This window comes from Vespa velutina, chromosome 12, assembly GCF_912470025.1.
Source record: "Vespa velutina chromosome 12, iVesVel2.1, whole genome shotgun sequence".
Taxonomy (NCBI): Eukaryota; Metazoa; Arthropoda; class Insecta; order Hymenoptera; family Vespidae; genus Vespa; species Vespa velutina.
In genome coordinates this window covers 3,070,243-3,087,742 of record NC_062199.1, presented here as the reverse complement: position 1 = coordinate 3,087,742, position 17,500 = coordinate 3,070,243, and the positions used below count along the sequence as shown (strand labels likewise).

Here is a 17,500-nt window from a genome sequence, read left to right as displayed (position 1 = left end):
TTTTCTATGGTATTATCTTTTCATTCTTCCCTCCGTGTAAATTTCATTCCACTCTACTTTCCGTTGCATCTCGTTCCTCTCATTCTGTTTTCTTATTCTCCTTTATCTCCGTGGAACACGAAACGTTTTTTTCTTTCTTCTCTCCCTCCCTCTCTCTCTCTCTCTCTCTTTCTTTCTTTATTTCTTTCTTTTAGCTTCGTTATCTGGATTGTCATTGTTAAATGAATATCGTCCATAATGAGATTATTAACCCTTAATTGTGCCTGTGGGGTGTAGGACACCTAGGACCAAACTTTGAGCTCAATTAAAAGAAATTGCGCGTTGGATATGATTCGTGAATTATTTTTTCTCCCTTTCTTCCTTTCCTTTCTTTTTCTTTTTCTTTTTTTCTTTTTTTTTATAATTTTTTTTTTTTTTTTCGAATTGAAAATCCACTTTCAATTATTATTGTTTCGATTATTATTGTTTCATTCGTGGCTTCGAAGAATATATATATATATATATAGAATTTCTTTTTTGTTTCTTTTTTCCTTTTTTTTTTTTTTCTTTTCTTTTCTTTTCTTTTGCAATCAAAAATTATTCATTTCGTACAAATGACACAGCTGTTCAAACTGTGCCTGTATAGGGCACGTATATAATGTATCTCCCAAGTGTAAGTACACAGGCTTGATATTATTTTGTGTTGTGCACAAATTAGGATTAATAAACCGATCCTGAATAATGCACGTGCCAAAGTAATAGATATTATGTATGTAATATGATTGGTTGAATGATTTTGAAAAGAAAAAGAACGAAAGAAAGAAAGAAAGAAAGAAAGAAAAAGATTATGTCTTAATTCATAAATAGATGGAAGGCGAGGGGTGGGGGGAAGAAAGGTGGTAGAGAGTGAATAGGTGGATGGAATTAGATCGAGTGAGAGGGCGGGAGGGAAGAGTTAGAATTAAATTATGAATTTTATCTATTAGATATTTTCTTTTCTCTTTATTTATTTACTTGTCACGATAAATATATGAAAAAGAGGAATATATATATATATAAAGTTCGTACGTTATGATTGTGTGTTATATCCTTTCATTCGACTCAACGAGAGAAATCGCAAAATAGAAAAGAAAGAAATCGAAAGAGATAGAGATAGAGATAGAGAAAGTGCGGGATAAATCTGAAATATCACGAACTAGGGAAGCTACCAATCGAAAGAGAGAGAGAGAGAGAGAGAGAGAGAGGAGGGGGGGAGGAGGGAAAGAGAGAGAGAAAAAAGCATTCGTGCTCGCATTCGTGCTTTTTCCTACTTCTTTGAATGCCATTCGTATAGCAACGATTTGCTCGGTAGGTGGGTTATGCTTTTATTCATTCGTCGAAAAGGGTGAAAAGTACCGGAAGTAATCGATAGATCGTCAATGGTACCTACTATCTATCAATGTGTTTAACTATTGCAAATATTATTTATCTATTGGAAAGTAGTTGTAAAAAGAAAAGACATTTCTGTGCGTACTTACAAAATATTTTTTCACGTAATTTCTTCATTTCTTACTCTCTCCCTCTCTCTCTCTCTCTCTCTCTCTCTCTCTCTCTCTTTGTTTTTCTTTTCTTTTCCTTCTCTTTTCTTCTTTTTTCTTGGTTCCAATTGGAGAGAAAAAAAGAAAACCTGAATCTCACTTCGTTTTAATCATTATCATAACACCATGCTCTAAAAACGAACATTATCACAAGACAATAATCTAGATTAACGTCGATTAGATTTTGACTTGGTTAACGATTAAATAATAATAAAAAAAAAAAAAAAAAAAGAAAACAAAAATGTGGTCTCTTTTTGAAAGCTAATAAAAGTCTCCAGGAGTAGTATCATCATCATAACTATTTCCTTCTCACTTCGCTGATGGACTAGTCATCACCATGGAAGCTAAAACTCAAGCACTTTCTCTCTTCTATCACTTCTTTTACTTCCTCTTCCTCTTCCTCTTCCTTTTCTTCCTCTTCTTCTTCTTCTTCTTCTTCTTCTTCTTGTACTCTTTTCGACAGCTACGAAGACGACAAGAAGAAGGAAGCTCCAGTCCTCTTTTCCAACGTCCATCCATCTTACCGTAGAGTTCTTCAAACCGTTATTACTGTTTCTTGAGAAAATATCGTTGTGCGCTCTAAGCATTGACCTACTATTTTTCTCTGGCAACTGCAAAACCGAAGAAACTCCGTAGAACGTGAATGTTTTCAGGATCAATCTGTTGTTGGCCTATATGACTAGCGAAGTAGTAAGACCGTATCCCTAAACTCGTCTATATGTGGCCGATACTCACTCTCTTTCTTAACTTTACTTTCAAGATATATTACTTTCCAAGACCGTGAGAATACCTATATTATATATCCTATATATCGATATATATATATATATATATATTTTCTGGAGTTTTTTTTTTTATTAGGTTGGAAACTATGAAACGGGCGTAAAATGAAAATAAATAATTAAACAAAAACGCCCGTTTCATAGTTTCCAACCTAATACATATATATATATATATAATTCGATTGATATTATATTTATTGATATAATATATTTTTAATCTTATTATATTATACTTAATCTTAATATAAATTATTATATTATATTTAATCTTATTATCTTATTATAATATATTTTTATTTTAATAATATAAATATCATCGATGATATAACAATTTATTATTAAATTTTTCTATCTTATAGATATAATTTTTTAATTGATTAAGAAATCAATGTAGTCTTTCTCTCTCTCTCTCTCTCTCTCTCTTTTTCTCTCTTTTTCTCTCTTTTTATCTCTATCTCTTTATCTCTCTTTTAACTTACTCCTGCATCTGTGTATCTACACGTGTTCCTTGAAAGCAATCTCACAGGATATAGAATCCTTGTTGTTTCGAACGTACACATACCTACATACATATATACGATATGTACGTACATAGATTTGTTGGTTCCGAATACGAATCACACGTGTGTCCTATAGTCTACATTTACAGATCATGCGCATGAATACACATACGAATCGATACGGATTACATTTAAATGAATAAATAAGTACGTAAATACTTAAGTATCTACGTACGTACGTACGTACGTATGTTTCTAAATAAATTGATGATTCAGATAGAGCTTCTGATTTTTTCTTTTTTTTTAAACGATTTTAAAAAGGAAACAAAGGGGGTTAAAAATAAAGAAAGAAAGGTAGAAGTAGCAAAAGAAGAATGATGATGATGATGATGATGATGACAATGAAGAAGAAGATGATGAAGGAAAGAAATAGCTTTTGTTTAATTTATAAACGAAGAAAGAAATTAATTGATAGTAAAGTATCGTGATACGACGAAATATGATGCTAAGGAGGATAGTAGGAAATTGTTTGTTATATTTTCTAATGAAACATTGATTGTCTCTTGTTGATTTTACCTATGTCCCATGTTCTATGTCTGTATTTGAATTTCTTACGCTCGGTATAATCTGTTATTTGTCTCTGATAAGTTTGTGTCTCATACGATCTTTCTATGAAAATAAAGAGAAAGATATATATATATATATATATATATATATATATATATATATATATAGAGAGAGAGAGAGAGAGAGAAATATATAAATGGAAAGAGATAGATAAATCTCTGACAGATGAGAATGCATCTTCATGGATGGTCTCGTACGAATCGTTCGTACGGAAAAAAAAGAAAAAAAATGGCATAGTTTAATGCTCCCGTGTCTATTCTTATAGTAACATTGAATTGAAAATCGTGCATACGTGAAAATGTAAATAACCGCTCGCTGTCGATTTGTCAGTTGATTTCTCGCTCTCGAATGACCACAACATGAAGATAGAAGCTACGAATAATCGTTCGAAACTGTTAACATTTCAACAATCAGTAAATTATTATTATTATTATTATTATTATTATTATTATTATTATTATTATTATTATTATTATTATTATTATTATTCTAATACATTCTAACGCGTTTATTTCTTTCGTGTACGTGTATATATATATATATATATATATATATATATATATATATATATATATATATATATACGTTTGCTGTCATGAAAACAAAAAAAATTCGTCATCAATAAAAAGGGATATATAAATTTATTTGAAAAGAATTATTTTCTTTTCTATCGATATTTCATTATGGAAAATAAATATCGTAGTTATTAAAAAAACATTTGAAATTCCTTCGAATTTTATATAATAATTACGTAAGTTAATAATGATAACTTCGAAAGATATCGATCTGATAATGCCTCTTCGATCGATTTTTTACTCTACACACAATTTCATCGTTGGTATTTCACAATGATAATTAATTTGTTAATTAATGAAAAGAAATCTCCTTGATGATGGATAGATATACAATACATATATATATATTGTATTGTTCTTAACTTATTATTACCCACACACACATATATATATATATATATAATACATATATGTTTGAGCTAAAGGTTATTATAATAATTAACGTTAGAGAGCTGAGAGCTTGCAAAGCCTCTCTTCGTCATCCGCTTGAGCGACTAATCGCGAGCGAGCACTTTGGTTGTCGAGCTTGCAACGTTCCGGAAGCGTCGAAGAATATCCTGGCACGTGGCTATATAAACACACTCACCTACAAAGAGAGAGAGAGAGAGAGAGAGAGAGAGAGAGGGGGAGAAAGAGAAAGAGAAGATAATGAAACGAGGATGGTACGAGACAATGAATTGCGATAGAAGCTCTATGAGTAAAGGCATCTTCATGAAAGCCTTTCAACGATCGATCTGCTCACGCAACGAGCATCTCTCTCTCTCTCTCTCTCTCTCTGTGTGTGTGTCTCTGTCTCTCTCTTGCATCCACATGGACATGTCGAACCTTTCTCTCATGTAATCTCATAGGTACATGTAAGTACTAGTAAAGGTAATGTCAAAGATCGACTGACTCAGACCAGATGAAAGAGCGTCACAACTGATACATCTTATCAAATAGTAAACACATTTTTATCTCATTGACATGACCTTTTACTTTACGATCATTTATGAATTTATTCAAGACTATAGATGTATTTGTTTATTTATCATCGACTCTTTCGTTTCTCTTATTATTCTTTTTTTTTGTCTTTTATGTATGTGTATATGTGTGTGTGTATGTGTTTGTTTTCTTTTTTTTTTTTTTTTTTTCTTTTCTAGACGATGATAAATCAATATTAAATGCCAAATACGGTAACGGTGTGAATATAAAATGTACTTCTAACTATTCCGTCAGAATTGAATTTTACATTATAGATGTATATTACGTACGATATGTACGTAAGTGTAATAACTAACGAAACCAGTCGTAAAACGAATACGCAGTATGCTTCATTAATTAAAAGTATAATAATGGATCTAGCCGGTCTGGGAAATAATAATACAAAGGTGTGCTTTTAATTTATGCAGAATAGAGATAAAGAGAGACAGAGGGAATATATTTTTTGTGACATACAAACACCACACACACACACACACATACACACACATATATATATATATATACGAGGTGACATATGCGCAAAACGTTTTACGTTGGTTGCCACGTTATTAGATATAAATTCGTTCAGAAAGGGAAGAAAAAAAGGGGGAAAAAGAAAAAAGAAAAAAGAAAGGAAGAAAAGAGAAAAAAAAAGAAAGAAAAAATTAGAAAAGAAAAGAGGAAAGGAAAAGGGGAAGGAAAGATTTTATCCATCCTTTCCAATTAACTTCTAATTTACATATACTTAGGTATCTCGTCGTGACGTTTCTTCGTATATAATAATTGTTAAAGTGGCATTAAAACGCACAAGTTTTTTGCGAAGGTAAAGAAACTAGAGAAAGAAGAAAGAGGGCTTTTGATCCCAGAAAGAGATTTCCACTCCTCTTATTTCAAGATTAGCAGAGAATGCCAAGTTTTAATATCGGACAGCTTCTTTTCTTCGTAAGCCGAGTCGTAGGAAGGTTGTTACTGGCTCTTGGCCACTTTGGACAACGAAGGAAACTCCCCACCCTTTCCCCCAACCCCTCTACCCCTCTTCCCTACCCATATAATATTTCCTTTACGTTTTAGCACACGCTGTCATTTTCTTCTTTACGAAGACACAAAGCTTCGAGAAAAGAGGGAAAGGGCAAAAAATGGGCGAGAGGGGGAAGGAAAAAGAGAGAGACGAACTGAAAGGGAATCCGAGGATCTAATCTGACGTTTCTGTACACATTGAAGCTTGACAAGGAAACAATGTATGGCCAAAAATATATATATATATATATACATGTATATATATACGTGTATTTATATATGTATGTATGTGTGTATGTATGTGTGTATGTCGTATGTTCTCAATTTCTTTCTTTTCGTCATTCTATCTGTATTTTTTTTTTCTTTTTTTTTTTTATGGAACGTCATATTTTCTTGTTTCTTTCCTTTCCTTTCTTTTCCTTTTTTTTTTTTTTCCTTTTTCTTCCCCCTTAGTTTTCCTCGTTCGATATTATACGTTCTCCGACCACTTATGAATCTCCTCGAGGAACACATCGGTGAGAGATCGTTCAACTGGAAGAGTGAAAAATTTTAATCATGATACATCGTTCCAACCTTACGATTCTCTCGTAAAACTAGTTTCGAAGGTTTTAACGAAGGTAAAAAAGTTTTCTGCGTAAAAAAATAAAGGAAAAAAAAAGAAAAAAAAAAAGAAAAAAAAAAGAAAAAAGAAAGAAAGAAAGGGTTGGGGGGGAAAAAACGAAGAAGAGTATACTACGGGTAAAGCAAAGTTACGTTTTTTCTCTGTTTTTTCTAATTTTTGTTTTCCTCCCTTTTTGTTTCTTCCTTTTTATTCTCTCTCTCTCTCTCTCTCTCTCTCTCTCTCTCTCTCTCTCTCTTTTCTCTTTTTTTCTTTCTTTTATTTTTTTTATTGTACGAAAGAATCGCTAGGGAAGCGTGCGGAATATCGATTCTTGTTGTTGTTTCGTAAAGTTGTTCGAGCATTTTCGTAAATGTAGAGGGTAGAGTAAAACGATGTTATCAGGAGGTCGTTCACGTGGCTATACAGTGGCGTTTTGAATCTGCACGGATACGAGATGCGATGCGATAGCCGTGCAAGAGGATACGCTTTGCTCGTATGTACGTTCGATTATCGGAAAATACTGATTAAATGATCTCGATAAGGGATCGAACGTTATTATTCGTCGATGTTTTCGATAATAATCCATCGAAGAAATTCCGTCCGATGGATTTATCGTTTAAATACACTTGACTTATATACGTAAACGAATATTATCTCGTAGAAATTATATCAATGATTCTTTTTATCGATGATTTTTGAGTAAAATCCCTTTTCACGTACAGGATTTTAAGGCAAATTGCTGTCCGATAATTTTCAAATATTGTGTCGGAATAATTGATCACCATCACCACAACTATCACCATCGTTACTACCACCACCAATATTATCACCATCACCATTACCATCAGCAACAGTAACAGCAACAGCTATCAGCCTTCAAACTCGTTTGAAATTTGTACTATCTCTCATTAATCTTCGCGATATTTCACGTTACATAGTCCTGGCAAAATTTAATATATTGTATTTCATTCTCTCTCTCTCTCTCTCTCTCTCTCTCTCTCTTTCTCTCTTTTTTCCTTTTTCTCTCATTAATACTAATTACTCATCCAGTCGCGGAGATAGAGGAAAAATTAACGAAAAAAAAAAAACAGAGAACAAAAAAAGAAGAGACAAAATTTTTAAAATGCGTAAAAAAGAACGACGATGAACTTGAAGACAATCGATACAATGAAATGATCATTTCATTAATACGTATGAAGCGTTCGAGTTAAGATTGATTCGTTCTACTTGTTCTAGTTGAACGACCATCTGCAAAAGGGCCGTCTCAATTTCGAGCTGAAAAAAAAAGGTTCGAACGGATTGTTGAATACTCCCCTTTTATACCTTGTACGAGCTATAAATGACCACGGAAAGGTAGAAACGTGGCTCGATAGGTAACAATTGGGTAGAGAGAGAAAGAGAGAGAGAGAGAGAGAGAGAGAGACAGAGAATGAAAGTTGGGTGCCAATGAATTGGTGTGTATATATATATATATATCTCTCTCTCTCTCTCTCTCTCATTCTCTCATTCTCTTCGATCGAAAGGAGGCTTGTATTTTTTCTAACATTTTGAAATAAAGAATTAGAGTATTATATCAATGCTTTTATATCTTTGCTAATTAAAATTTAAGAATATTCGACTTTGATGTTATCGCAATGCTTGAATGTTTTTTTTACAAATTTTAATTATCCGTCTCTCTCTCTCTCTCTCTCTCGCTCTCTCTCTCTCTCTCTCTTGATTTTTACTCCGAATAAAAAAAAAAAAAAAAAAAAAAAAACAATTGAAAAAAGAAAACAGAGGAAAAAAAAAGGGCAAAATAAAAAAGCACTGTTACAATGTAATAACAATTTGACGAGAATATCGATGCGTTAACAATTCAAATGTTGTGGCGTGTTATGGATGACATACAGGACTTTTTGAAAAACGATACGTCATCGTCGAGTTCCATTGAGAGTTTTCGAGGGGACGCCCGGGGCAGGAGGGACAAGGGCCTGGAGGGGGAGTGGTGGTAGTGGTTGTGAAGATAAGGGGAGGTGAGAGGGATTGAAGAGAGAAAAACTTAATCGCGAAGCTGTGCACAGCTGGCAGTGGTTTTCAGCTTGGTGGAATGAAACGGGGTCACCGATCGCATTGTACTGTTCACAGCGAGAAAGCGGAGGGCTCAAGCACTTCGCAACAATTCATGCACTTTTGACCTTTGCAAACTCGTTCTCTCTCTCTCTCTCTCTCTCTCTCTCTCTCTTTCTCTCTCGCTCTGTCTCTCTATCTCTCTCTCTCTCTCTCTCTCTCTCTCTCTCTCTCTTTTTGGTCATGTAACAAGAAAGGCGGCCTAGTTCTTTCTTTCTCGTATACGAGCGAATGACTAATACAATTTTCAAGCGTTATCGAAACTATTATATAGCCGTAGTTTTATTGCGATGACTCGATATGTATTCCGCAAATATATTTCTGGATTGGTTTTCTTTTGAAAGAAAAACAAAAGAGAGAGAGAGAGAGAGAGAGAGAGAGAGAGAGAGAGAGAGAAAATAAAGAAAAAAGAAAGAAGCAAAAAAGAAAAAATCATCGATAATTCGATATCGTTAGATAAAATTCAATGATTATCGTTAATATTAACGCGCGTTCCATTAACGGTAGTTAACGTTAACGGATACGATAAATAAGCGTATAATTGTCGATTTCGAATTGACAAATTTTATTCATGTTGCATTGTCAACGATCGTTTTTAACGCCTATACACGCATTAATACAGTTTTGACTTATGATCCTATAGTTGTCTATGATAGCAATCGTCCTGCCTATTTCATGTTATACGGAAAATGAAATTAATACTATGGCAAATCCCTCCAGTCCTCTTTATCCCTTCTACTCCCTTCTCTCCATACCCCTTCACCTCGACCTTCCCCCCCTCTGAGCGTTGTATACCTATCCACCACACATGTATTTACCTTTTGTTTTCCAAAATTTATTAGCGAAACAACAACACCTCGACCGACGTCAAATGCTCGTTATCCAAATCTCGTACGTAATAAGTACATACGTACGTACGTATATACATACATACATACATATATACGTATATACATATATAGGATACATATATAGGATACATATATAGGATATATATATATATATATACGTATTTACGTATTATGCGTAACGTTACGCTTTGCATTCGCTTGTTACACGATGAAAGCCGATTCTCTCGAATTCATAATATCGACCACTCGTTGCTCCTGTCGTGCCACGTTTTCACTATCGTACTAATGCAAAAACACATTGGAAATTTATTGTCGATATTTGCAATTGGTGATTCTTTTTTTTTTTTTTTTTTTTTTTTCTTTTTTTTTTTCCCCCATACAAAATCGTCTGTATTATAGTTACTTAAAGATAACGAACCGATCGATCGGATGCGAGTATCCTCTCCAATTGGATTCTTTCCTTCAGGAAGAAATTCACTCAACGATATTGCACTTTTCCTGTAGACGAAGGGATACAGATAGATAGATAGATAGATAGATAGATAGATAGATAGATAGATAGATAGAGAGAGAGAGAAAGGTTTCGTGGCAATTTCTGATTTTCCAATTGCTCCAGGCAAGCTACGAACTTCTTTTTCTTCTCTTTCTTCTCTCTCTCTCTCTCTCTCTCTCTCTCACTCTTCTTCTTCTCTCTATCTCTTTCTCACTATCCCTTTCTCTCTCTTTTTCTCTCAGCCCACTATCCTTCTTTTATCACTATCTTATACGACATTGATCGTATCAAAATATAATACATCTTATTTCTTTTCCCCCCTTCCCCTCCCCCCCCCTCCCCTCCCCGTACTATAGCGCAGTCATAGCCGGAATAAAATCTCTTTAAGATGGTACCATATAAAAGGGAACGTATTCAGGTGACGCGTGTATCTACGGATTTCTTATTTCAAAATGATGTAGGTACATGAGTAAAGGATTTACAGATCCATCGATCCAATTTTCTTCGGTATCGAGTAATACCCGAAGAAATGTTATTTCCGATACGTGTTTGAAATGATCACAGCTGCGATTTCAAATACGGCCGGGGTGATGGCGACGAAGAGAGGCGGGGGGAGGGAGGGACGAGGATTAGGAAGAAAGAGAGAGAGAGTGAGAGGGTATAGGTCGTGAACTAAAGACTACCAGGAGTTTCAGAAATGTTCAGCATAACTGAGAGTCGTGGAACACATACTCGAACTTCGGCACATTTGGCTTATGTACGCGCGAGCACCAGAGAAGGTTCATTTGCTTTCGACGCCGATGGCCAATGGTCTAGCTTGTACTACGTTTCTCTCTCTCTCTCTCTCTCTCTCTCTGTATGTGTATGTGTGAAAGAGAGAGAGAGAGAGAGAATGGGATTGGCTTACTCTACACGTGTTCACCACGCGTACACTCGATTATACGTCGTAACATCTACGAGTCGATGTTACTCTGCGCCGAACGTTCGAGTTTCCATGCTATTCTCTCTTCCATCGTTGGCTTCGACCATGATTAACAGTGTCCGTTAAAGCTCGTCAATTATTTATGACGTTATAACAAAGTAGGATATACGACGAGCAACAATATATATTCCCTTCGTTCTAACGACTTTTAATGTCCCATCGAACGATTATACGAGATAATTATTATATATTTAACCTCTTTCCGTGTGCTTTTGTAAGTACTCGCGATAACAATTAACGTAGAAACACAATTGTTGTTTCTTTTAGAATATATAGGTAAATTATATTTATGAAATTTTTATATTCATTGACGATTTTTAATTCAAACGTTGATTGTATAATATATCTCCGATCGAATATATCCGCGTCTACGTTCTTCGATTGGTACGATATTAAAAAAAAAAAAAAAAAAAAAAAGAAAAAAAGAAAAAAAAAAGAAAAAACAAAAAATAAAAAAAAAAAAAAAGAGAGAGAGAGAGAGAAAAAAAAAGGATGTGACGATGCAATCGTATTTACATAGAATTTAATAATACATCGTAATATTCTCGTTTCGTAAAATCTTTTCAATGGCATAATAAATGTTTATTCTTTTTTCTCCCCTTTTATTTGCAGATGCAGAGAGCGGTGCTACTGCTCTGTTGGCTGCCGCTCCTCAACCACTGCCACGCCGTAAATCCAGGTAAAAAATTTAAACTTAAAGGATTTCAGTATGATAAAAAAGATTTTCTATCGAAGAGAAAAGTTTTCGTTAGTTGAATTAATTTCATTGATACAGAGATCGAGGTATTATTTACGAGAACTGTTTATACTGATAAAACATAACTTTTTGTATCAGAGTATGAATTAATTTTAATTTCGTGATTTATGTCGAAAGATTGATGTCTTTCTGAATGATCGTGAAAAAACGAACGAACGAGAAAAGAAAGAAAGAAAGAAAGAAAGAAAGAGAAAAGAAAAAAAGAAGAAGAAGGAGAGGAAGCAATGCAAAAGATAATTTCCGTCTAAAGAAAAAAAAAAAAAACAATAAAAAAATAAAAATAAAAATAAAAAAAAGAAAAGGAAAAAAAGGAAAGAAGGAAGGAAAAATTTCTCGTATGGAGAAAGAATTGAAAAATTTGATTTGTTCGAGAAGGTGAATCAAGCAGACCGGTATAGTTAATGCGAATCGACGTGCTATGTTAAGCTTTCGTTATCACGCGAACGTAAGCCACGTTTACATAGTGCATCGGGCTTTAAAGGTATAACGAATGAACGAGTAATGGGGTAGGGCGGGGAAAGAGGAGGAGAAATAATAGCCAACGTTAGGTGTTAGAACGCATTAGTATCCAAGCAACTGGACAAAAACAAAATGTTAACCAAGTTATCTGAAGAAGTGATTATTATGATCGCTTATACATATTTTCTTAATAATTTATATCGATATGAAGTATTTATGTACGAGCTTGTTGAATTTATTTTTAATTGAAACGTCTGAACAATTTTTTTTTCCCTATTTTTTTTTTTTCTTTTTTTTTCTTTTATTATTAATATACGAATCGAGAAGAATTAAGGAACATTTTATTTTTTTTTCTTTCTTTCTTTCTTTTCTCCTTCCTCCCCCTCCAACACCCCCTCCCCCACCCCCGCCTCCGCCACCTCGCCCTTTCGTAGAAGAAGGATATCATCATTCCGTATTATTACGATTATTTAATAATTTTAATTTAAATTATTCTTCCACGATAGAGAAGATAGGTTGAGAAATTTGCTGGCGAACTATGGGGGCACACGTGACGCCGATAATTTGTAGTAATGACCACGAACTGCGGTGTGATTCGTTGCAAGCTCGGTGGGGTTATACGTCTAACGATCCTCTCAAGGATCTATCGATGTGTGTTGGTAAATAACAAACTTGTACATACATACATACATACATACATACATACATACATACATACATACATACATACAACATACATACACATATATGTATATATATATATATATGTATATGTATGTATGTATGTATATATGTTCATATATATATATATATGTATGTATGTATATATATATGTATGTATGTATGTAATAGTGTATATATATATGTACTATTAAACCTTCCTTTTCTAATGTTCTATGTTTGAAATTCGTTCTATGTAAGAAATCGTCGAGAAATATTTTCTTTTCATTTTAGATTCCATATCGAATCTTGGCCGGTGTGAGCGCGTTACACGTGCTCTAAATTTTTATCTCCTCGCCACGAAACGATCCGTCATTCCGTAGCGTGAGATAATGTACGTCGGCCGAGATCACGAGTGGACGAGGACTGTAAGTCATGTAACACGTGCTTTGCGATTACATCGAGGAAACTCGTCGACTTTTACGCTCTCCTTCTCTCTCTCTCTCTCTTTTTCTCAATCTCTCTCTCTCTCTCTCTCTCTCTCTCTCTCTCTCTCTCTCTCTTTCTCTTTTAAAGCCGTAAGGTACTATAAGCTGTAAAAATCTGACTGGCTATAGAAAGTTCGTAAGCGAGTGGTGGTAGTACCTAACTCTCGTAAGTTTTGAGAAAAAAAGAAAAAAAAAAAAAAAGAAGAGAAAAAGAAAGAAAGAAGAAAAAAAAAAGGAGAAAAGAAAGAAGAAATAAGAAAAGAAAGATCGTGATGGATAGATCGTTATATTTTCTTATTTTTCTTTTTTCTTTTTGTTTTTTTTTTGTTTTGTTCTTTTTTTTTTGTTTTTTCTTTTTTTTTTTTTTTTTTTTTTTTTTTTTCTTTTCAAACGTTATAAGCGCAAGTAAGCGTTGCACATACGATCCCGTACATTTACGAATTTAAATAAAAAAAAAATTGGAAAGAGAAGAAAAAAGAGAATAGGAGGAGAGTTGGATAGATAAATAGATAGATAGATAGATAGATAGATAAATAGAGAGAAAGAGAGAGAGAGTGAGAGAGGAGGAAAGAGAGATAGAAGAGAAATGGCTCGCTCGTGTGTACAAGCTGTATGTATGGTCGAATAACGTTATACAGAAGTGTATCGCATTTAATTTGGTAGACGGTAAACGGTATTCATTGCTTCTGTCGACATTATTGGACGTGTTACATAGGTACGAGTGCATCGTATGCGTGTTTAACAGCATGGAACGAACACAACCCTTTCTCTCTCTCTTTCTCTCTCTCCCTCTCTCTCTCTCTCTGTCTCTCTCTCTCTCTGTCTCTCTCTCTCTCTCTAGCTCGATGTTGGCACAATAAACGAACGACAGAAATATTCGTCTCGTTTTACTTGCTCCGATATCAGCGAGTTCATACTCTCTCTCTCTCTTTCTCTCTCTCTCTCTCTCTTACCCTCTCATCCTCTTTCTTTGTCTTTCTCTCTTTCTCTCTCTATCTCTCTTTCTCTTTTTGTGTGTCTCTCTCTCTCTCTCTCTCTATGAACGCTTAAAACTGTAACGCTACTCGATAAACTCAATAAATTCGTTTCAAGTACTGAGAGAGAGAGAGAGAGAGAGAGAGAGAGAGAGAGAGAGAGAGAGAGAGAGAGAGAGAGAGAGAGAGAGAGATACAAAGTCGACGTTCCTTTGAATTCGTTGGAAAATCCAAATGATTCCGACCAGTTGAATAGTCTTCAGAATCTAGTCGAAAGTTCTCCATTATGATTTTAAAGTACTGAAAGAATATGGGTCTGCCTTTGGCTTATCGGAAGTTTAATAATACCGGGTGTCGAAAGTGGTGAACTTTGATTCGATTCTCTTTCTCTCTCTTTCTCTCTTTCTTTCTCTGTCTGTATCGTTTATTTCATCTTCCTTTTTTTCATCCCTCTTTCGTCCATCCCCTATCCTATTTCAATTTCTTTACAAGCGCTACACGTCGAGTATTTAAATCGGTCAGAAATGGATACGAATAAATTTTCTTCGGTAAAATAACCATAAGATCGGGTGGTGGAATGGGACGGGATTCGTGAAGTTATCGATACATCGAAGGAAAGGATCGATTGGTAGTTAGTAATAAAATTTGTCCGCGGTCTGGGTGATGGTGGTTTGGGGGCAGGGGCGGGGACGGGGGCGGGACCGGGAAGATCTTTCCGTTTAAGACTACTCCGAATCAGGATACGAGCATTCCATAAAGTTTAGCGCAACTTAATCCGCAGATTGAAACGCAAAGTACGGGTTTATGTAAAGTCCGTGGTGCATCCGAACGCTTACCTCCATGCAATTTGATACTTTCAAGTCGATGGTAAAAGTACTACTACCGATAACTACCCTTACGTTGAGTACGGAGTTTCAGGGAACCCCCACCCTATAAATGGATGTATAGAGATATGTATATATATATATATATATATATATATATATGTATGTATGTATGTATGTATAAATGTATGTGTCTGTGTACATATACATCGAATGAGGTAGATGATTACTCGAGAAATCTTTGAAGAAGTAGTAGCAAACTCTTTGGATTAGTTAAAATGCATCGATGTTACTTATCCTAACTAATGGATATATCCTATCTTTCATCTCTGACGTGTAGTCTTCTTTAATAATATTTCGTACAACGTATTTTCATTTAATAATAATTACATGCAAATCCTTTTTCAAAAAAAAAAAAAAATTAATTAAAATATGCTATGTGTATATATATATATATATATATATATATATATATATTTCATATTTTCATTTAATAAAAGTAACCGATTAAATTATTTATAACGAGAGGAACAAATTTATTTAGAGGAATAGATATTTCATTTTTATTTTTTATTTTTATTATATTTTTTCTTCGTCTCTCTTCTTTTTTTTTCTTCTTCTTCTTTTTTTTTTTTTTTTCATTTTTTTTTCAACAACGTTACACAAAGATCGGGGAAAAAAGGAAGGAATAATATAACGCATCCACCTGAATAAACGCGCACTTCAAGTCATAATAATTTTGAAAATTCCAACGTATCGTAGAGAGGGAGATAGAAAGAGAGAAAGAGAGAGAGAGAGAGAGAGAGAGAGAGAGAAAAAGAGAGAGCAAAGTAGAAACGATTATGAAAGCAGTTTTCCAAGAGTAGCACCGCCATTCCTTGAGCGCAGTCAAATCGTATGTTTGTATGTAAATAGCCAACGATATGGCTACGTTTCGCAAAGCGCTTTTCAAGCTTTCCCAACTTGAACTTTAGTGCAAAAGTTTAGTGGCATGTTTGGTAAACTGACGTGCTATGTTTGTTCTTTGTTTCTGTTCTTTTTTTTTTTCCCCCTTTTTTTATTCTTTCCCCCTTCTCTCTCTCTCTCTCTCTCTCTCTCTCTCTCTCTCTCTCTCTCTGTTTCACTTTAGTAATACACGTAGAGTAACAAGAATACCTTTGATGCGTTTCCCAATGTGATTGAGATCGAGATCGTGATCGAGCTTTAAAGGACATCTTAGTCTGCTGACCCAAGCCTTATCGACCCCATCGTGCGGAACTAGAAAACCGGAGCAATTCAACCGGTTGCCAATTCCCGTGGTTTCATTGTGGGCTCGCACTTCGATTGTTTGACGACCTCACCTTGTTATCCAACTTGTGCTTGCTTGAAGGGAAGAGAAAGTTTGTCAGACTTAACCGCAGACAGTAATTTCATTGGAGGGCGTTAAAGTCATTTATTTTTGAATAAAGGAATTGAAGGATATAAACGTAAAACGTCTATCGTTATAACCGATATCAATCTTTTATATTTTGGATTTCTCTCTTTTTTTTTCCCCTCTCTCTTTTTCTTCTTTTTTTTGTTCTTTTTTTTTTTCCTTTTGGCCTCTTATCTTCTCTTTCCCTTTCTTCATACCTATCTATCCTTCCTACACTTATATCGTGTATATATATATATATATAGTCTTAGGAAATACTTTTCCAAACGACAAAAGTCATCCAGTCGAGTGTTTGAAAGTCTCTAAGCACCTTTAAATAAAGAAAAGGATCAAGAACAGGTCTTCCCTCTATCCCAAGAGTCTTTTCCGCTCGTATTGTGAGGACTTTCCCGTATTAGAAGTTGCCACGAGGACGGTTGGAAGCAGTTGACATTGCCGATGGGACTACTACTATCTGTGAACTTTACACTTGGAGTTTAAGTCTTAGAATATATGAGCTACCAAACTGATTTGTTACAATAGAACGTTGATATCTCGTCTCGAACAATTGTTATTATGTATCATATTGTTTATCCTTTTTTATTCATTTTATATTAAGACGAGATATGGGATGATAAGGGATAGGCAGGAAGATAGGGATGAGGGAAGAAAAAAAAGTGGAAATAATAATTTCTTCTCTTTCTCTCCCTCCTTCCTTCCTTCTACCAACCCTAACACGGCCCTCCCTAACTCGTTTCTCCCTTTTTATCGGACATCTATCTCTCTATTATCTATTAAAGCTAAAGCAAGTTAGAGGCTTTTTTTCTTTCTTTTTCTTTTTTTTTTCCCCTCTTTTCTTTTTTTTCAAATGTAAGTTAAGGCCGATGCCGTACGT

The 17,500-nt window shown here is 34.4% G+C and overlaps 1 protein-coding gene across 5 annotated transcripts in view; it reads left to right on the top strand.

The window, feature by feature from the left end:
* The window catches only part of LOC124953412 (suppressor of lurcher protein 1), a 360,539-nt gene that overhangs the window by 64,582 nt on the left and 278,457 nt on the right, over positions 1-17,500 (top strand). For all 5 annotated transcript variants that reach the window (XM_047504753.1, XM_047504751.1, XM_047504750.1 and 2 more), the window contains one exon: positions 11,663-11,729. In XM_047504753.1, the coding sequence (XP_047360709.1) occupies positions 11,663-11,729 (67 nt within the window). The remainder of the gene's footprint in view (positions 1-11,662; positions 11,730-17,500) is intronic.